The sequence below is a fragment of the Apodemus sylvaticus genome, chromosome 21 (genome assembly GCF_947179515.1).
Source record: "Apodemus sylvaticus chromosome 21, mApoSyl1.1, whole genome shotgun sequence".
Taxonomy (NCBI): Eukaryota; Metazoa; Chordata; class Mammalia; order Rodentia; family Muridae; genus Apodemus; species Apodemus sylvaticus.
In genome coordinates, this window is record NC_067492.1 from 35,633,298 (window position 1) to 35,654,740 (window position 21,443).

Here is a 21,443-nt window from a genome sequence, read left to right on the forward strand (position 1 = left end):
TCAGCCCATACATACTCTTCTCCAAGGGCCCCTAGATAACACCCTATGATCTCATTTTAAAATGTTCCTAGCTGAACGTGGTCATGCATGTCTTTAATCCAGTATGTCGTGTGGGTGTTTCCTCCGCATATATGTCTGTGAGCCGTGTGCATGCCTCGTACCTTTGGAGGCCCAAAGAAGACTGTTGTGAGCAGCCATGGAGGTGCTGGGAATCGAACTGGGGTCCTGTGGAAGAGCAGCAAGTGTTCTTAACGATCACGCCACTTCTTAGTAAATGCCAAATCTGCTTCATCTGACTTGGCCTGGAAGTTTTTGTTTTTGTTTTTTTTAGTTGAAGAGTTAAAGTCTTTGGAAAAGTCTCAGAGCCTGAAGATGACGCCTTTAATCTCAGCTCTTGAGAAGCAGAGGCAGTCAGATCTCAGAGATCCAGGCTAGCCTGATGTCCAGAGCAAGTTCCAGGACAGCCAGGGCTACACAGAGAAACCCTGTCTTGAAAAACAAAGAAAAAGAAGCGAGCTCATGTAAATGGCCCTGGTCGTTGTGTTTTTATCGAAGCAATAGAAAACATAACCAAGACAAAGGTTTCTCTGTATGTTTCCCAGCCTGCTCTTGGGTGCAAGCAATCCTCCTGCCTCTGTCTGCCAAGTGGCTGGAACTACAGGTATGTTAGACTACCCCTGACTTTATACTCATTTTTGTTTCATTTTGGAGTTAGGTTCTCCTACACGCCAGGCTCGCCTTGGATGGCCCGTGTTATTACAGAAGCTGCCCTTGCCCCCTCCTCCCAGGCATGTTGAGGTTTGCTCTGTTCCTGTATTGTAATGCTAAATTCTATATCCCAAGGTCTGGTCGCCTCCAGATGAGTGAATTCTCACGCAGACCAGCTTTTGTTTGCAAACCTTGCTCCTTAATTCGAGACTATTGATTGACTAAAGGTGCCTATAGCTTGTAGCTGGGAGGAAGAGGGCTGTGGTTCCTGGTCTTGGGGTCTGAGGAGAGACCACCGGGGTCTGTGGATCATGAGGGCGTGGCCATGAGGACCGGCCAGTTGGAGTAGGAGCGGTCCAGGCAGACCATGGCGAGTGATATCTCAGGATTTTGACAGCAAAGTAGACAGAATAGCAGAGGGGATAAATATCTGCCCAGCTCTAGTGCTTTAAGGAGTGTTACAAATATAAAGGTTTTGTCTTTTATTTGGGCAATAAATTATCTCAGGTGGGGCAGAAACACCCAATTAACGCTTACTCTGACACAGGTCCTCGGATTAAAGCACGAGCCAGCATGCCTAGCTTATAACGATTTTTTAAAACTCACAAAAGTTGGGTCACAGATGTACAAACACTATTTGGTATTTGTGGCCTTGTGATAAGTGGATGAGAAACAGTTACAGGTGAAGGAAATAGAAGCCTGTGTGCTTCTTACCCAGTGTTGCCCAGTGCTCTTGGAGTTTGCCCAAGCTCCCGGTGTTGGTGGCCCTGCAAGTCCCTGTAATCCACCTCCCTTCCTCCCATCTTGCTAACTCTGGCAGTATATTGGGTGATTTCCTGACCTCTGCTCTCCCAGGGGACCATTGGAGCAGCTACAGACATCCCTGTTTAAGGTCTAACATAGCTTCAATCAATAACCCGAGGCCAGAGTATGTGTGGCTATCATCAATCTTGGACCTCTATTACTGTACCAGCGCGCCCCCTGGTGGCCTATTGAAGAACTGCCCAATTTCAATTTCCACGTCTTAAAAGGTGTTTTAGTGTTAGGGATTCTCTGGAAATTTATTTCCCTGTAGGTGTTCCTTTAGGAATTCATCTAGCCATCGTTGATGAAATATATTATCGGATTTCCACTATATAAATAATTTATTTACTGAGTTAGCTGACCCAAGTTATCAGAGACTGTAAACTTATTGGGGGACTATAAGCCCCTCCCTAAGTGACAGATGACATTTGGCCAAGATTAGGCATGTATATGTCGGGCTGGCTGGGGGTGTCCTAGAAAAGTAGGAAGACCATGGAAGGTCTCGTGGGTCTGGTGGTGTTTGCACTGAGCACCGAAGGGAAGCTGTATTTCAGAAGTGGACAGGGGAGGCACTTTCAAGACAGAAGGACAAACGGATGCCTTGTGTCCTCCTCACTGTCAATCCCTTTCCCACCCCCATTTCTACCTCTCTCTCCTTAAGCATGAGCGTCTTCAAGCCACAGTGCCTCAAAGTGCCCCCAGGAATGTGGGACTATCACCATACACACCTTGCACCCGCTCCTCCTCTTGGCATTTTATTGCCGGTTGTGGCCCCACCTTTTCTCTGCCCAGTGGCCTTGAAACAACCCCTTTACTCTCTCTAGGGCCCACAGAACACCTCTCACAGGTCTCTGCAAGCTGCCCTGCTTATCTGAGTTTACCCAACAGATGTCTCTGGAAGTCTTGCTCTAGTAGAGAAAAAAAAAAACAAAAAACAAAAAACAAACAAACAAACAAACAAAAAAACAGCACCTTGTTCTGGAATGCAAGCTTCCAGGAGGGGCTCCCCTTTGCCTCGCACCTCCCACCAATCATCCTTTCTCTAGTTCCCAGAGGCTTTCCCCCCCACAAAGACTCTACAGAAGGTGCTTCAGGACTCAGACTCTTAAGCAGTTGTTGGAAGGACACTCCTAGTGCTCAAGGGAGAGAAGCCTATTGTGGTAGAAGGAACCCTGGGTTCACAGAGAAACAAACCGCTCCATAGCCACCAGCCTCCTGATTGTTAATGTGTTGTTCTTGGTTCTGCCACTATTAGGACCCTTTGCAAGCCCCACATACACATTCGTTCTGCAAGGCAAAATCTGGCCACAAGGTGGCAGCAGCAGGTTAAAAAAAATCTTCCCTTAGCTAACTCATTGTTGCAGCCTAGGCAGAGTCCTAGGAAGAGGAGGTTGTTTGTGCTACAACCTGACCTAGAAAGAGACGCTTGCGGAGTGGGTAAGGTTGACCTGGACTAGCAAGACCTTAACGGCCCAGCCCCAGCTCTGAGCTAGGCTTGGACCCAGGGCCTCCTAGACTCCTGTGCCGTTCCTTCAGTGTCTCACAGAGGTTCCAGAGTGCTCACAGAGTCCTCCGTAGAACGGCAGAGCCAGATCTGCAGGTACACACAGGCATCGTTTGGCGAACCACCAGCATCAGAGCCCAGTGGCAGGGCAGCCAGCCCCTAAGAGCTTGGGAAGGAATCCCAGGGCCTGTGTGGGTGGCATCAACAGCTCTCCGTGTACAGAGGGGACAGAGGAGGAATCGTGAGCCTGGGGCCAGCTAGAGTCTGGGTGCAGGAAGAGATGGAGTGGGCATCGCAGCTTAGGTGATGGGTCTTCTGAAAAACCACAGAGGACCAGGGCCCTGTGAAGCCAGCTTAGGCGACAGCTATGTTGCACCTAGGAGAGACAGCCGAGGCCTGGGAAGGGGGCAGCTGAGCATTTCCCAGAGCCAGACAGACTGCAGTGGGAGGGACTGGGAAATGAAGGCGGAGACACAGGGCCTTCAGGAAGACAGATACTTTTGTGGCAGAGTCCAGTGCAGGAAGGGTGACTTCAGCTTCATGTGGGACAATAATAGGGGCTCCTCTTGGGGTAACTGGGAGACTTGGGGTGCCGAGAAGACAGGCCCTTCTTGGGATTCCTTTGGATACTTTCCATGGGATACAGGGGCAGGGGAGGGGGGACACTTGTGAGGGTCCTGTTGGGCTCCTTGTCCACCTCTGCTCTGCCCTTGACCATGTCTCCCCAGTCCCACCTCTCACTTGTACATCTCCATGTTTCCCTCTCAGCCTCAGTTAACCTGGGCAGAGCAGGCCCAGCTGCCCTGTGAGGACCCAGCCGGAGCGGAAGGCGTTCTGCATTGTGGGGACCCAGTCTGAGGGAGGAAGACTTTATTCAGTGCTTCTGTGTGCGTGCCTATAGCTCATAAAAGTCCACACAAGGGAGACAGGGACTCCTGCTCTGTGGCCGCTCGTGGACTCTCAAGGCCTCCCCTGGACATAGGTGGCTTTAGTTTGAGACCATGGACAGCAGCCCTGGCGACTCCAAATGCTTGGGTGGGAAGATCACAGCCTTTAGTTTTTCAGGTATCTGATGGCCTTCTTCACATGCTTGTCTTTGGGGTCTGCACAGATGAACCTGTCCTGGACAGTCACAAACCTACACAGGAGAGGGCAGTGAGTGAGAGACAGGAAGGCCTTCAGGGCTCGCCAGCCAGCCATACCTGCATTGACCTGAACCCTGAGCTTCCTGGGCAAGAACTGGATGACATCCGCCATTAGCAATTCTTTCCTGCTGGGATCCTGACTCCATCCCAGCCTCCCTGGGCCGGAGCTGTAGGACTTCATGCGTGAGGTCCACACCCCCTGGGTGTCCAAAGCTGCAGGCCCGGGGAAACCAGGCCTGTTCTCTCCTTCCCTCTTTCCCAGTGGCCTTGCCGGGCACTCTAAGACCCACCCCACTTACCACTCTGGGTTCTAGGCATAGGAGTGGGACAGACGGATACTCACACGATGGCATCCCTGGGACACTCCACTGAGGTCCTGTACCACCTCACCAGCTTCCTGATGGGAATGGCCCCCTTGAAGTAATCCAGACAGCACTCTCGGCCTACATTGGTGGCTCGAGCTGGAAGAGCAATGGGAGGCAGATGCCCTCAGGGTCAGGCCAGGTGCCTAAGGACCCATGGGATGTGCCAGTGTGTGCCTGTCCTGTGAGAGCCTGTGCTTGGTGACTGCCCGCATCGCTCTTTGTATTCTGTTCCTGGTGTGTGTGTGTGCCGTCTGCATGTTTGCATATTCATATGTGTGTGTCCGCATGTGCAGCTGACTGCATCTAGGAACCTCATTTCAACTTCCCGTTCTAAACTAAATATAAAAATCTTTTCATACATTCTTAGAACCGGTTCTCCGTTGTTATGTTGTTCCCTGATGATACATGAAGCCCATTAATGAAACAAATGGTAGAGATTCTGAGAATCGTTCATTCTGTGTCAAAAGCCCACAATCAAGGTCACTGTGTCCTAACATCCCAGAATGGGATGAGCGGTCCGTGGTGTTCCAGGGGTGTGTCCAGGTCAGGTGCCTGACATCACCCCCACCGCCAACCCCATCACCCCCACCATCCCCACCATCCTCAGCACCATTATCCTCCATCCAGAGCTCCTGTGGCCACCCCCTGGTGACCCCTGTTAAGGACAGGGTATAAGTCACACAGCCTGTGTCTCTGCCATGGTTCCTGTGCGGGTGAGTGGTTCCCTCCTACCCTACCCTGTGCCCTGTCTGTGCCCGGCTCTCACCAGCGCTGGCATGCTGCAGAGAAGTCTCCAGAAGCAGGGCAGCCAGGAGCAGCATCTGAAGTGACATCATGGTACCAGAAGCCCAGGTGAAGATCTTCATGGGTCCTTCTGCTTGTTTTGGTGCCCGGCGTGGAGGGGACCTATTTAACCTCTTTGGAGGTCATCCCACGCCTCCTGCCCCCTCCTATAATCCTTCCAGACTAGAGAAATTCAAAGAATTTGAGATAATTCAGGAGAAATCCAGCTTGGGAATATTTGTGGCTTTCTAGAGAATGATCACTCGACTCAGGACAGGGGAGGGGGGTCCGTGTCTAGGGGAATGACAATGACTTACTTCTCTTAAAAATGCAACGTTTCCTCTATTTAATGAGGATGCATTGCCTTAGTCTCAACTCATTTCATCCCTTGTCCTAGCACTGGTGAACTTCCTCAGCGCCCTGTGGAGGCAGGGTAGGGGCCTAAACAGAGAACTTAGGGACTATGCCAGCCAGGGTTCTGGGGTTCAGAAGGTCCACAGGAGGGTGAGCAGGTTATAGGGATGTTCTGTAGAAAAGGCCTAGCTCTATCCTATTCTGAGGAAACCGGAGACTCAGCTGAAGCTGAGGCTGTCTTCTTGTCCTTCCCCAGGAGGCTAAGCTGAGTGGGGCTTTTAGTCACTGTGCATCTACATGTGTGAGTCAGTGGATTGGCAAGCTCAGCTTCTGTTATGAGTGGAATGGGGGGGGGCACTGCTCACCTCTACAGGAGCTGCACGTCAGAGGCTGCCCTAGAAGCCTGCACAACATCTCCAGGCCTCAAGCAGACTTTTAAGAAACCTGTGTGGAAGAACTTTCAGCATCCCCCAAGACTGTTAACAACAGTGCCCAGACAAGGGTGTCAGGACAAGTCGCTATTAAGTAAAGCCAGGGTCTGTTGAGAAAAAGAGCCATGTCTTGTGGCTTAGGCCTAGCATCTCAGCTGCTGGGGAGGCTGAGATAGGAAAGTTCCAAGTCGGAGGCCAGCCTGAGCTAACAGAGTTCACAGGTGCTAGTGAGACCCTGTCACAATAAAGGGAAATGCCACTGCTTTGCCGCATGACCCAGGGCATCTCAGGGACAAGGCATGTAGCACCATGTGTTTTACTCTTTAAAATTTTAACTTATCAATATCTTATTTATTTCTTACACTTATGCCTGTGGGTGTTTTGCAGGCATGTGCTAGCAGGCACTCTACCAACTGAGCCACACCCCAGCTCCTCCAGCCAGCAAGAAACACAGACCCAGGCTGAGGGGCTCCTTTCCCTTCTCATTTTCCTTTGATCGTGCCCTAAGGCCACGGCATTATTAAATTTGCTCATTCTCCCAGAGTAAGAGGCCTTCCTGGGCCAAAGCCGTCCATTCTCTAAAGACCTGTTCCCAGTTGTGCGGGGCTGTGGCAGGCAGGTGCTTGGGCTTTGATTCTGACACCTGAGTTCTGGGCCTGGCTTCTCCTTGTCCCTAAGTGTCCAGAGGCAGTTTGCAAAGACACCTCATCCACTCTCACCCCGTCTCATGCTGCCAGCTCTGGCCCCACATTAATCATTGAACGGCCATTAAAATTTCACTAGAAGTAGTGATGGTAAGAGGCAGTGGTGGTAGCACACGCCTTTAAACTCAGTACTCGGGAGGCAGAGGCAGGTGGAGCTCTGTGCGTTTGAAAGACAGCCTGGTCTACAGAGTGAGTTCCAGGGCAGCCAGGGCTACACAGAGAAACCCTGTTCCAGGGGTCAGGTTTGGGGAGTGATGGTAGAACAGCAGTCGTTATCTGTTGAGAACAGACTCCTGGGAAGAGTGCTCAGAGTCAAAGCCCTTCAGTCCCTGGGACATTCCTGAGATCGAGAGGAGAAAGTCCAGGCATTCTCTCTCCCCTGCAGGACGCTGGCTATTTCAGGTCCTGAGGCCTGGACTTTCCCCTGCTTTGTCCAAACTTCCCTGCAGGCTGGGTCCTGTGCCATTGTTTCACTGTGTGACCTAGGGCATCCCACAAATATTCTCCGGGTGTCAATTTCATCCCGTGTAGGGGAAGTCCACATAGTTCCCAGGAGCCTGCTAAGATGGTAGAACTGGCGATGGTAGAGGTGGGGTCTTCCTTTGGCAGGCCATCCTAGCGATTCTCTGCTTCCCGTGGAGCCCCGCGGCTGCCGGATTCCCTGCCCTCCCGACAGCCACAGCCGAGTAGCTTTGCCTTTAGCTTGTCTGGCTGCATCGTTGTTCCCCTGGCCAGGCCTCCAGTGTTTCAGAGAGGATGCAGGGGAGGCTGACCACCCTTCTGGCCACAAAGACGATTATGTATGTCTAGTAGGGTCCCAGTTAAGGCCGGTCTGGTCTGGGAACCAGGTAGGAAGTTGTAATCTGGAGATGGAAGCCTTATGCTTGGGGGAGAGGTGGTTGCCTGCTGATCTGCATCTTATGGGCATCTCTTAACCTCACTGCACCCCTGCTCCCTTCCCCTAGCTCCCACCCTCACCCCTGCACCCCCTTCCCAGTGGCTCCTGCCCAGGATCCTGCGGCAGGGCAGAGGCCAGCACATGCTGCTCTGTGCTGGAGCACAGTAACGGATGATTATGCTGCAATCAACAACTCTGTTGCCAGGGACACAGCCTGAGCACCGCTTTGGAAACTCCCTGCATGGATTTCAACGCCTCTGTTCGACTGCACACTGAGATCGTTTCTCCAGAAAGACCCAAATCCCCTGTCCTTCTAGGGAAGCAGCCAGCTACAGCAAGAGTCTGAACAGTTTCCTCTGGACTTGAGGGGGACAGGACAGCCATTGCCCCAGGTCCTGGCAGCCTATTGCCTGCTCTTGGGGAGGTCCCCAGGAAGTGGGGAAGGGGCTCCAGGTGAGATAGACACTTTGGAGGGCTGTCTAAGAGGATGTGACAACTCGAGGGTTTTTGCAGGTCGAATTCCTACCCAGAGAGGCAAGAAGGGCCATTCATCTACCCATGGCATAGAAGAGGCAGAGGCACAGAGGGAGTACACACACACACACACACACACACACACACACACAGAGAGAGAGAGAGAGAGAGAGAGAGAGAGAGAGAGAGAGAGAGAGAGAGAGAGAGCTGGGAGACCGGCCTGAACTCTAGCCCAGCCACTAGGTCAGAACTGTCCATCCTAGCATAGCTGGTGAGTGCAGACAGGAAGAGGTAAATACAGGGCCAGGCCACATGTTGGGGAAGGCACACGAAGGGACATTTGTGAGGGCCTTTCCTCACCAGGGATTACCCACACCATATCTGTTCCATCATCCCAGCAAGGAAGTGGATTCCTTGGGGACCTTCCGAATGGAATGTCCTAGCATCTTTGGGTATGCCATGTCCAGATCCTTACAACTCAAGGTAGTCAGACCCATGACCTATGTTCTGGCTCCCTGTTCTGGCCCCCACCTCTGAACTCCTGCATCAAGGGAGTCCTTGGGGCAAAACCAGTCAGACTCTAGCTGATCGAGGCATTGAGACCCCTCCCTTCTTTGACCGGAAGGAGCTGGACCAGTGGAATTCTGGTTCTTTTATTCTGAGAGGTCCCTGCTTCTATCCAAGACTCTCCTAGGCATGGACCTTAAGGTTTGGGATGGACTTAGGATGCCCTAGGTCACAGAGCAGGTGTCTGGACTGGAAGTTCGTCATCACCTTCAGTGGCTTGGGACACTTGTCACATAGCTGGAACTAAAGGCAGCACAGAAATGTCATCCCAGGGCCTTGTCCAGGGAGTCCTCAATTTTAACACCCAACAATCTTTACCCATACCCCCTCCCCAATACCTTCAGTCCAGTCACCTCCCCTGGAACTGCCCAGCCTCAGCCCTTCCTGCAGAGCCATCTCCTACTGCTCAGTTTTCAGTTAATGGACACCCAGGGCTGTTCCTCTTGTCCAAAGCCTTCGCACCCACCTCTCCTACTTCCTTACACTCTAGACTTCTTCGGATCACAGCTGGGACTCCTTCTCGAGTCTTTCTTTGACTCCCAACCTTCTGCGTTCAGAGGTCACAGAGTCGCTATTTTACTTTTCTTCACATTGCATTGTGTGTTGTGTCACACTCAGAGACTGTGGAATCCACAGAAACAAGACCGGGTAGCACTCAGAGAACATAGCATGTGCTCAATTAAATGCACCTGCTAACGAATGGCTGCGGCGTGCGGTCAGAGGGATGGGGGATGGCTGGTAGGTGGGTCATCAAGTGGATGGGTGAATCCGTGGACGAATGGGTGTGTGGGTGGATGGAGAGATGATCCATGCATGTGCACACGCATGCACACACACATGCACACACATACATGCACACATGCACACATGCACACATGCATGGCCACTTACCAGTTTCTAAACTGCAGGCAGGTTCATGCTCAGCTCCTTTACTTCAGAACAATGATCTATTTTACTTTAATAATTTTCCTATGTAGCACAGGCTGTCTTGAACTCATAACCCTCTAGTCTTAGCTTTCAAAGTGCTGGCACTAAAAGGATGCTATACCATGCCCACTTTAACAGATTTATTTATTTATTATTAGTAATATCATCATTGTTATTATTATTATTTTGAGACATAGTTTCACTAATGTAGCCCAGGTGGCCTTGAAGTCACAATCCTCGTGCCTCAGCTTTCCAAATATTGGGATTCTAGGTATGAGCCACCATACAGAATTTAACTTATTGTGTCAGTGTGTCCCAGTACTCACGGGTCTCTCTGGAGCCCCTCTGCCTTGAAAGAGGCAGAGAATGGAGCTAAATGCCCCTTTTGTGAGGAGACTGGGCTTATTTGGGGCAGTTAGGGTTTAGACATGACCCTTTATTTAGTTCACAACTTCCTGTGGGCTGTGGGCACGTCTGCTGATCTGAATCGCTTCTGTGGTAGCCGGTGTCGCACAGCCTGCCTTCATCCCATAGAGGCCCCCTTTTCTCATCCACAGCTTCAGCACTGACTCTGTTTCTGACAGAAGGAAAAAAGCCAGAGCAGGGGAAGAAAACAATGACCACAGTACTGAGGGACAGTAATAGTAACAGTTACCATCTGTGAGGATCCCCACAGGCCACCTGTGGTAGGGATCCCAGGAGCCCTCTCCACCTGTCCTTCTGCGACATAAAGAACTCTGCTTGACCCACGCCCTTCTCCAGTGGTCTTGCTTCTTCTGCTTTCTCCCCGGTGCGGTCCACCCTTCCCACCACCACTTCCTCTCCACTCATCTGTGAGGTGATTGTCCTTGGCAGTATGGCTGGAGGATTAGCTCATAAGGGTGCCAACTTCATTCTTCATGCTATGTGGGACTCTGAATTGTCCAAGGCTACCCCCAGGATGTGTGGCAGCCCGGCAGACACCCTGGGAGGAGCATCGTCATTCCTGTCCTGCCCCTTTCCCTTTTTTTCCAGGTTGATATAGCCAAGGACAATTTTGTGACCTTCATCTTTCTCTCTGTGCAATGGGGCAGGATGCTGGACGCTCCGTCATGGTGCTGTAGGTGAGGGGAGTATGTGAAGTTCTTTGTTCCCAGGAAAGGAGGCCATTCCTTTCCTGATACTCCGTCCCCCTGGGATGTGGGATGGGATTCTTCCCCTGGGCTTCCTAGGGCTTCTTCCCCAGGAGCATCCCTGTGTCCCCACAGTGGGCCAGTAGACACTCAGCAATGTTAGCTCCTGGTTACATTGTCCTGAGGACAGCCATAGCATCCTTTGTATTTTTCAGATGACACTCTTTAGAGTGGTTTAGAAGCTTGTCCCAGGGCACAGGGCCAGCAATTTTCAGGAGCCCCGTCTCTGTTCTAGACTTTGCCCACTTCCCCTCCTCGTGTTGCCTCTGCACGCCTCTGTCCTCTGGACATGTACTTCCTTAATCTACACCCACAGCTCCAGATGCTGACCGCTGGGACCCCGCTGCCTCGCTCATTCACCTGTCTATCTGTGAGTTCCTCAACCCTTCATTCCTCTCGCCGTCTGGCAGCTGCGAGGTCATCCTGGTAATGGATGGACATGCTCCTGGGAGACAGGACATCACGCCCTCTGCACCCACTCAGCCTCAGGACCGAGCTCCCTCTCAGACAACTTCCTCTGTTCTCCTCGCACTAGCATCTCGCTCACCTCCCTATCACCACCCAGTCTGGAGCTCTGCCCTTGACTCATTCCTGGCCCGCCTCCCCACCCAACACGTCATCAGACAGAGGCTCTGCTCCGTCACTTGTCTTCACCTCCCCCTCCTCATCCCACTACCTCTTTTCCTTCCCACCCACGCAATCCAACCCACGGGGCCCACTTCCTCCTGGGAAGTTTCTCCCACTGCTATCTAGCTTGTATCCGAGGCTATACCCGTATATCCAGGAGGCTGAGGAAGGAGGATTAAAAGCTTGGGACCAGCCTGGTCTATACAGTGAGATGCTATCTCCCCTCTACCACCGCTTAGGGTGGTGGCACACCTTTAATCTTAGCACCCGGGAGGTAAAGGCAGGAGGATCTCTCTGAGTTCAAGGCTAGCCTGGTCTATATAGTGAGTTCCAGGACAGCCAGGTCAAACCTGTCTCGGCATAGACCTGAGTCAACACACTAAAGCCATAAAAGCCAGATTAAGCTCTTCCTCCTTAACTCACTTCTCCCGGGCATGTGGCACACAGTTAGAAAGCTGACAACACAGGCTCTCTGTGTCCTTTTACCTCTATGTGGCTGGGGACTGTCCCTTTCAAATCAGTCTACCCCTCGAGCATAACTCTCTAGAAGATGCATAGCCAGTGTTCTCCTTGCAGCAGAAGAGTTAGGAGCAGTGGGTAAGCTGGGTGCCTGGCTTGGGATTCCAGTCTACCATTAACGGGTGGTGGCACTTCTTAGGGTCAAAGTCACCTCCGTCTGAACCCTTAGTTTCTACATTTGAAAATAATAATAGCAATGGCATCAGAAGTCTAAGGTGCCTTGTGGTGACTATAGCAGGCAAAAAAAAAAAAAAAAAGAAAGAAAAAAGAAAGAAAGAAAGAAAGAAAGAAAGAAAGCTAGAAAGAAAGAAAAGAAAAGAAAGAAAGAAAGAAAAGAAAAGAAAGAAAAAAAGAGAAAAGAAAAGAAAGAAAAAAGAGAAAAGAAAAGCCATTTCTATGCCGGTGACTCTGACTTCCACAAACTGAAGAATCACGCATATCCAGCTTCCCACTCAACACACTAAATAGGCATCTCCAACCCCCGTGTCCAAAGCTGAGTTCCTGATTCCCTCGCCCCCCTCGTGGTCCGCCCCCCCTTCTCCACCAGCCCCCTCCTTCCGGTTGAACGGGCCAGAAGCCCGAGTGCTGTCTTACTGCCTCTGCCTCTCTCCCTACATCCCGTCTGCCTCTCGAGAGCTCTCAGCGCCTCCTTCGCCGGGCCTCAGAAGCCATCCCTTCTCCTCTGGATTCCTTCATCCACCTGTGCTGCACTTGCTCTGCACTCTGTCCCCAGCCCGGGAGCCCAAATGTCACAGCTCTCCTGCTTAGAGGTTCCTTGAGGCTCGCTGTGTTAACTCAGGGAACAAGCCCGCAGCCCTCTGGGGCCACTCCCAGCCTTCCCGGGTCTTCCCCACTAACCCCGCATGCCCTGACACATTCCCTCTGGAAGAACAGCCTGCAGACATTTGCACACCTCTGGATCCTTGTTTGGATGTTCCACGAGGTGTCCCAGTTTCCGCTGGCGTCCTGCCCCTCCTTGGCTCTCCGTTTTTCCTTTTCTGCTGACACTGCTGCAGACTCATTCATGTCTGCTGCTTGGCAGCCGTTTTCTACCTGCACCAAGACCACATTCCTGCTGGGCTAAAATATGTCTTTTGTTCACCAGTTTGTTGAGGGTCTCTGGCCCACCATCAACTGAGACAGAGAGAGAAGGAGGTGAAGGGGGAGAGAGGAGAGAAGGGGAGGGGAGGGGAGAGGAGAGAAGGGGAGAGGAAGGGAGGGGAGAGGAGAGGACGGGAGGGGAGAGGAAGGGAGGGGAGGGGAGAGAAGGAGAGGGGAGGGAGAGGAGGGGAGGGGAGAGGAAGGGAGGGGAGGGGAGAGGAAGGGCGGGGAGGGAAGAGGAGGAGAGGGGAGGGGAGGGAAGGGGAGGGGAGGGGGGAGGACAACAAGCCAGCCTGATACCATTCTCGAGGCAGAGTGCATTAGCTTATCACAAGCTCTCTCATGATAATGAGCCTGTCTCCATGTCTCTGATGTCTGGACAGAAGGCACTGAGCTTCTGTCTGCATGGACGTCAGTTCTTTTTGCCCATTGCGAAGGGCCAGCTCTTCCCAAAGAGCACTTATTCCAGTTTCTAGGTTACTTCAAAGGCGGGTCCTTGGTTCTCCAATGGCCCCTGGGACAGTTCAAGGCTCACCCGATGGGTGCAATGAAAGAAGCCACTGAGAAGCCAGCAGTCTGTCATCACTAGGGTGACAGCTTGTTTGGGTTGCTCGGGGCTCTTCCTGCCCAATCGGACCCTCTTGGTTCAGCACCAGGGCCAGCGTTTGGCCCCCCGGAGTCCAGGAAATGGTGTCTAGACTAAATCTTGCCTGCTTGAAAGGCTTGGGTAGAAGGGTCCCTGGCCCCGCCTCCAACTTTACCCAACGCCATCCAGAGCCAAAAAGCCACCAGGGCGAGGTCAACCAAGCCCCACCAATACTGGTGATTTGACCTCTCAACCACTTCATATCTTCCCCTAGCAGGCAGGATTGGAGAGGGGTGTGGCTCCTTCTGAGCAGGGTCCAGACCCAGGAAGCATGGCCCTAAAGACCCCGTTCCTGAGAGAGGCTGGCACCCCACAATCTCTGCCCCAGCCAGAAGGGACAGCAGCTTCCTCCCAGCTCCGCCTGCTGCTTGCACACCCTTCCTGCCATGCCTGGGCTCCTTCCAGCTCTCAGCTGCTGCTTCTAATTTTAAATGAAACTAACGGAGCTTACTCCACCTCCACAGATGACTGGAGTTGCGCTGACTTTACAGATTACCTAGGGAAGACGGACATCTGTCCCATTCATCTTCTCTACCCCCCATCTCCTCCACAAGCCAGTTCTTCCACCTTCCCTTCTTTCCACAGGAGCAGGGGATGGGGCTCCTTCCTCTTAGGTGATCTCCTCAACCCTCTTGGTTTTTCTAGATAGGGTTCCTTTGCATAGCCCTGGCCAAACTGGAACTTGCCCTGTAGACCAGGCTGGCCTGGAATTCAGAGATCTGTCTCTGCCTCCCAAGTGCTGGGATTAAAGGCATGGGCGACCACTGCCAACCTCTTAGGTGGGCCTTCAAGGATGTGCAGGCAGGTCTTGCTGGCACAGGTTTGCAATCCAGCTACTTGGAAGACTGAGTTTCACAGGAAGGATCACAAGTTTAAGGGCTATTTCATGAGACCCTGATTCAAAACACAAAAGTAAAAGACTGGGGAGCTGCTGCTGGGGAGATGGCTCAGAGGTTAAGAGGACTGGTGCTGTTTCCAAAACCTGAATTCGAATTCCCACATCTGTGTGGTGGCTCACAACTGTCTGTAGCTCCAATTCCAAGGGATCTACTGCCCTCTTCTGACCACTGCAGTCACAGGCACAGTAGTGGTATACAAACATACAGGCAGGCAAACTATCCACATATATAAAATAAAAGAGACAATTACAATTACAATTATTTTTGAAAGAGAGATGGAAATGTGTATGCATGGTGTAGCCTTTGGATATGTATGAGTCCCTCGGCTCAATTTCTTTCTTTCTTTCTTTCTTTCTTTCTTTCTTTCTTTCTTTCTTTCTTTCTTTCTTTCTTTCTTTCTTTTCTTTCTTTCTTTCTTTCTTTCTTTCTTTCTTTCTTTCTTTCTTTCTTTCTTTCTTTCTTTCTTTCTTTTTTTTGGTTTTTTGGATTTGGTTTTTTTCGAGACAGGGTTTCTCTGTGTAGCCCTGGCTGTCCTGGAACTCACTCTGTAGAAGAGGCTGGCCTTGAACTCAGAAATCTGCCTGCCTGTGCCTCCCAGAGTGCTGGGATTACAGGCATGCGCCATCACCGCCCAGCTCCTTAGCTCAATTTCAAGTACACACACACACACACACACACACACACACACACACACATGCACACATACACACATAGCATATAGTGGGGAAGGAGGTGGTGAGGGAGTCAGAGTATAAGAAGGTAGACTAACTTAACAAACAGAGGGGAAACTTCAACATGCTGCTCCAGGTTGCTCAGGGTCAGAAGTCAGACCAACCAAAGAGAGCCAGGCCAGACAGGATTGGCACAGTGAGCCACACCCTTGTGTCCTGCCCAGGCACTTAGCTGTGTTAGCCATGGCCATGAATGTGCAGGTGCTTCTGCAGTCACATCCCGCTGGACTGGGAAGAGCAGAGTTGGGCATCTGCTGGCCCCGTATTTCTTTGTACTTTCCTAAGCAGTGTGTACACCTTTAACATACAGTTGCTTCTCAGTACCCCAGGGTGTGGATCCAGGGCTTTCTGAAGATACCAATGCCTAAGAATGTTCACGTCCCTACTGTGAAATGACACAGTATTTACCAGTCTCTCTGTTCATTCTCCTATGAACTGCTCTTTAGATGATCGCTTGTATTGCCTGCCATTATGTAAGCACCACGTGAATGCCATCTATCTCGGACTGCTGGGGAATGATAAATGATAAGAAGAAAGTCCTATGTGTTCACTAGATATATATATTTTTTAAAGATTTATTTATTATTATATGTAAGTACACTATAGCTGTCTTCAGACACACCAGAAGAGGGTGTCAGTCTCATTACAGAGGGTTGAGAGCCACCATGTGGTTGCTGGGATTTAAACTTTGTTTTGGTTGCTTTGGGAGAGCAGTCGGTGCTCTTAATCACTGAGCCATCTCTCCAGCCCTGAGATATATTTTTTGATGAGGACAGAATGCAGGGCCTGCGCACAGCAGACAAGCACTCTACCACTGAGCTATAGCTTCAGCCCTGTTTTAGTTTGTTCTTTCCCTTAGACCAGATCTTACTAAGTAGCCCTGGCTAGCCTGGAACTCATTATGTAGACCAGGTTGGACTCAATCTTACAGTGCTCTATCTCCAACTGACTCTGCTTCTCCAGCGTTGGGATTAAAGGCGTGTGCCACCACACCTTTAATTGGTACACATTTTGACCTGATATTTTGGGCCCATGGTTGGTTGGTTTTTGCATGTGGACCCTGGGGTATGGGTTGACTGTGTGCAATTCTCAAAGCATACTTTAGCTCTGCACTAGCAGGCTCACACCGGGTCTGTTCCACATCCCTTAGCATTGCTTGTTAATCCTTTGCTGTTGGGTGCCCACGTCTCTCTTCCCATGACTGTATGCTATTCCACATGGGCGTTACTCTTCTCAGTACTTTTGTGACCTTGGCTATATTTCTGAACCTTCTCTGTGTCTTTGTACACCCGTGTAGAAGAGGTAGCTTTTTTCAGCATGAACTAATCTTAGAGCATCGGCAGGAGTTATATAAGAACGTTTGTCTAAAGGCTTGCAGCACAGATAGAGATCTGGCTTAGTGGTTAGGATGCATGAGGCTCTGGCTGCCCTACCTAGAAACACACACACACACACACACACACACACACACACACACACACATCACCACCACCACCACCACCACCACCACCACCACCACCACCAAAGCTCACAACACCTCTCTAGAAAGGTGCCAATGAGATCAGAGCCTCTGGCAGCTGACAGCGGCTCTACCTCTGACCCCTGGGCCATGTGGATGACACTTCAATCCTATCTATCCAGTGGTGACTGTGATAATACAGGGTCACTTAAAAGTGGTCCCATGCATACAGAGAGAGCAATGTGGACCAGAAAAATCATTTGGTAAGGAATGAGTTTAAGTTCTCAGGCTGCCCAGGGCTCAGGCCTGCTGGATCTCTGCTAGCCAGTTATCTATGGAGGCAGAAGGACAAACAGAACATTGCCCCAGCCCTGGCAATTATGTATATCCACCAGACGTCTAGCTCTCTGCAGAGAGATGGGGTACAGCACAGACACCAGGTTAGGGGTGCCGAAGGACACAGGTGACTGTCATTTTCCCTTTCTCTACTTCCAGTATCTATGGAGGCACTGCCACAGAGAGGGGAGCGGAAAGTCCTCCCCTGGGAGCCTATAGAACCACAGCGAAGCAGCAGCTACAGCGGAAGCATGGAAGGATGTCATTAAACTAAGTCAAGACAGGCCTTTGAAATAAGTGACACCCGAGCTAAGCTCAAAGGTTACAGGGGAACAAAGACGGGGAAGTTTTAGATCCAGGCAAGAGGATCTACAAAGCGTGTGACCAAAGGGGTGGGTAGGTGTATTAGTCAGGGTTCTTTAGGAGAATAGAACTGATAGAATGATCTACGTATACACAGAGGGGTTCATTAGAATGACTTACAGGTTGTACTCCAGTTAGTCCAACAATGGTCGTCTTTCAACAGAAAGTCCAAGAATCCACTAGCTGTTCAGTCCTCAAGGCCGGAAGTCTTAGTTGGTCTTCAGCGAATGTTGCAATCCCAAAGAAGTAGGTTCTAATGCCAGTGAAGGAATCAACTTGCCAGAGAGAGGCAAGCAGGCAAATAGCAAGTGGTTTCTTCTTCCATGTCCTATATATGGGCTGCCATGAGAAGGAGCGGCCCAGACTTAGGGTGAGTCTCCCTGCTTCAAATGATCTAACAGAGAAAAATCCCTCACGGGAGAGTGCAGCTGTGTGGGTTTTTAGTTAGTTCAAGATGTAGTCAAGGCAAGGTGACAACTGAGATTAGCCATCGTAAATCCTTCCATTGTCGCCTTGACACACACTCATATCTCCTTACGTCATGTTTTATTTTCAAATGAAAACAATAGTCATGCCATAATTACACCTAGCATGATTCAACTATCCTGTGTAGAACCTCAAACTCTATGCATTTTAGAACAGGTGGCAATGTGGATTAAGGAACATTCTTTTAGTATCTCATAACCCAAATATGATAACCATTGATACATTGCATGATAAAGAAACTGAGGAAAGAAAACAAACATCTGGACAAACACATTCCTAACAAGACAGGACAGAAACACCCAGATCAATTTAATTCTCATGCATGCAGCTGATCATCTGGCCTTGGTTGGTGTTTAAAAATACTCATACTGTATTTCCTTACCTTCAGCAAGCACCTCGGCAGGCCTTGGTTCTATCCCCAGAGGAGCAATCCATATCTCCATTCTTGAAGGGCCTGTGCCCTTTGTCAAGATGGGCTGTTGAGCTTTTCCATTGACTTTAATCACGGGCCCTGATAACTTGAAGAGATACCCTAAATCGTCTCTTGCACTCCAGATGTAATTTTTCTTGTCTCCATTCAGGAGACTCAATCAGACTTTTTTTCCCCAGAAGTCTGGATCAATCACTCCCTCTTAACACTGTTATTCCTGTCTTAGCCTGTTGTCTTAAGGAGGTCAGAAGCCCGAAGTGTCCAGGGGGAAGTCAGAGCCTCCAGTTCAATGAAATGTTTGGTGTATCTCCAGGCAGGAGCTCTTCCAACTTTGGAATCCAAACTTAGCAGAAGTTAAGATCTCTGGAGCAGGAAGAAAAATTTTCTTGGTGGGTCACTAGCGGTGATAGTGAGTGTAACCATTCCTCCGTCTACCCTTGATTAAGTCAGCTGTCATTCTCCATGATCTGCTCCTCTTCTGCACAGGTCACATAGGAAAGTTAGAGAGAGATACGTTGCAAACCACCACCCCTGCCTCGTCTACGTCCTTGATGGTGGCACTACTTTCTGCAGTTCCTTCAGGGATGCAACACTCCCTTTGTTTAACATTTTCCCTGGTAAAACTAACTCCAGAGGCTTCCATTTAGCCTCTCTATAATAGCCCTATTCCACAAGTCAGAAAACCAGCGTGGGAACTCCTAATTTCTAATTATATCTATTCCAATTATACCTTCTGGAACTGGAGAAATAATCACAGGATGAGTTCAGTTATGCGCTCGACTTGCTATGAATTGGACTTTGGTCAAAACGCCATTAATCACCCGGCCACCATAAGCGCTGGCTTTAACTGGAGGGTCACAATGTCTCTTGGAGTCTCATGGAATTGGAGTCAGTTTGGAACCAGTATCCAATAGACCTAGAAAGTCTGTTTCCTTTTCCTCCTATTTCAAGTTACCCATGTAAAAGTCCAGAGGGTCTGTATAACTGGGGAAAGGCTAACAGTAAAACGTTTGGGTGGCCGGGCGGTGGTGGCGCACGCCTGTAATCCCAGCACTCTGGGAGGCAGAGGCAGGTGAATTTCTGAGTTCGAGGCCAGCCTGGTCTACAGAGTGAGTTCCAAGACAGCCAGGGCTACACAGAGAAACCCTGTCTCAAAAAAACCAAATCAAAAAACAAACAAACAAACAAACAAACAAAACGTTTGGGTGTTTTGTCAAGGTCCTTCCTCAGAGAAAGCTGGCTGTCGGTTCACTCAAGGGGTTCTGAGTCTGAAAACTGGTTCAAGTCTGGAGATCAATTCATGGGCCGAGATGATTCCCCTTTGCCACGATCCAATATAGCTATTCTTTTATTTGTTTGAGATTTTTTTTCCACTTATGCAGATCAAGCAAAAATGCAGTCAGCTCCTTATCTGTTTCATGCCTGGAAACACCATGGCTGATTAGCCAGTACCAAAGGTCATGTTAGTATATTAATCATTTTTCCTGGGCAGCCCATTACAGGTCAGGCTGTTACGGACACTGCTTTGCTTGGGCTAGCCATCCTGATAACTGAGATCATCTTGCCTTTGGCAATTCAGTGCAGGCACCTGGCCTCTGGTACTCTGAAGCAAAAATAAACTCATCACATCTAATTCATCCAATAGCATCTCTGACCCTAAGGTCTGACACAAGGAAAGGGGCAACTACAAAGCTCTTCAAATGTGCTGGTGCCCCGCTCACCATTTTGAATCTTATAGGATTAGTGAAGGGCATGTCTTCTGGGCCTGTCCATTATGAAGGATTAGGCTTTACAAAGAGTACTAGATCTAGCATTGTGATTTTCCTGAGCCTTAAAATCCCCTCATCAATGTTGTGGGGTAGTCACCGGAGAAAGCAGCTAAGACATGGGTTAAGTCAATTGAAAGTCTATATTAGCCAACCAGCAACTATACTTGGTATTTGGGATCCCAGTATAGCACTGGGCCTTTTTTAAGGGTGAGTTTTAAACCCCAAAACCAATGTTCTGGTTTGACATAACTGTTAACAAGAACAGTTATCCTGAAGCAGAACTCCAGATGCCAAAAAATAAGGTTAGTGTAATTAGGGAGTTTTCTAGAAGTATGGCCTTTGATGGATAGGGCCTTTGTTTTGGTTTTGGCAGGTGGTCCTACCTACACACTGAGTTTTGTGGCCTGAATGGTACTTCCATCATGGAGTCAGTTGTGCTAAGGTCTCAGAGCCCACTAAGTCTGGGACTCTTTATAATCGATTCTAAGCTGAAGGATATAAGTCGTTTTTGAGCTTCTTTTCAATATGTCATCTTTTGACAAATGCTTCAGGCATTTGCTCTGGTACTCTGAAGCAAAAATCAAGCATTTAACACCATGTTTAACTGATCAAGCTTCCTAAACCTAGACTCTCTGCTCTGTGGTCCATATCAATAAACCCAGCCGCATCCAGTTGTATGCTCCTTCCATCATTATCCCAAAAGCTTAAAATCCTCTCCCACACACATTCCCCAGACTTCCGCTGGAATCAGCACTTCATTAAGCTCCTAGGTGGTGCTGTACGCTTCCTCACAGACTACGTTGTGTTCTTTCTACCTCCTCTCTAGGTGCCTGTTTTGCCTTAAGTCTGGTCATAGGTCTAGAGGCAACTACCATGTCCCCTTAGGGACATCGGTACTATCTTGTCTGCTATCTTCTTCAGGGATAGCAGACAATGAAGGATTGATTTCCTCAGGAGGTGGGGGTTGGGGTACATTCTTTGCTAAGGGTGAAAAGGCTACCCAGCAAAGTGATGGCCTCAGCAGCAGGTGTATGAACTTGCCTGTGGGTGAGGGCAAAAAACAAATGCTTTTTCTTTTTTCATTCTTTCTTTCTTTCTTTCTTTCCTTTCTTTCTTTCTTTCTTTCTTTCTTTCTTTCTTTCTTTCTTTCTTTCTTCCTTCCTTCCTTCCTTCCTTCCTTCCTTCCTTCCTTTCTTTCTTTCTTTCTTTTTTTTTTGTGTGTGTCTTTTATATGGGCTGCT

At 49.7% G+C, this 21,443-nt stretch overlaps 1 protein-coding gene across 1 annotated transcript; it reads right to left on the minus strand.

Moving 5' to 3' along the window:
• Positions 1-3,976: 3,976 nt before the first annotated feature.
• On the minus strand, positions 3,977-5,404 carry Ccl17 (C-C motif chemokine ligand 17). The gene is made up of 3 exons (XM_052166860.1): positions 5,293-5,404; positions 4,505-4,622; positions 3,977-4,154 (listed from the first exon to the last, which is right to left on the minus strand). The coding sequence occupies exons 1-3, from the start codon at positions 5,390-5,392 to the stop codon at positions 4,070-4,072; spliced, it is 303 nt and encodes a 100-aa protein (XP_052022820.1). The 5' UTR covers positions 5,393-5,404; the 3' UTR covers positions 3,977-4,069.
• Between the last annotated feature and the right edge of the window lie 16,039 nt (positions 5,405-21,443).

What these genes read in the sequence shown, in the direction of transcription:
- Ccl17 (XM_052166860.1), bottom strand. Translation starts at nt 5,392, where the DNA reads ATGAAGATCTTCACCTGGGCTTCTGGTACCATGATGTCACTTCAGATG. An exon ending in TCTGCAGCATGCCAGCGCTG is followed by an intron (nt 4,623 to 5,292) that starts GTGAGAGCCGGG and finishes TTGCTCTTCCAG; the next exon opens with CTCGAGCCACCAATGTAGGC. An exon ending in TGTCCCAGGGATGCCATCGT is followed by an intron (nt 4,155 to 4,504) that starts GTGAGTATCCGT and finishes TCTCCTGTGTAG; the next exon opens with GTTTGTGACTGTCCAGGACA.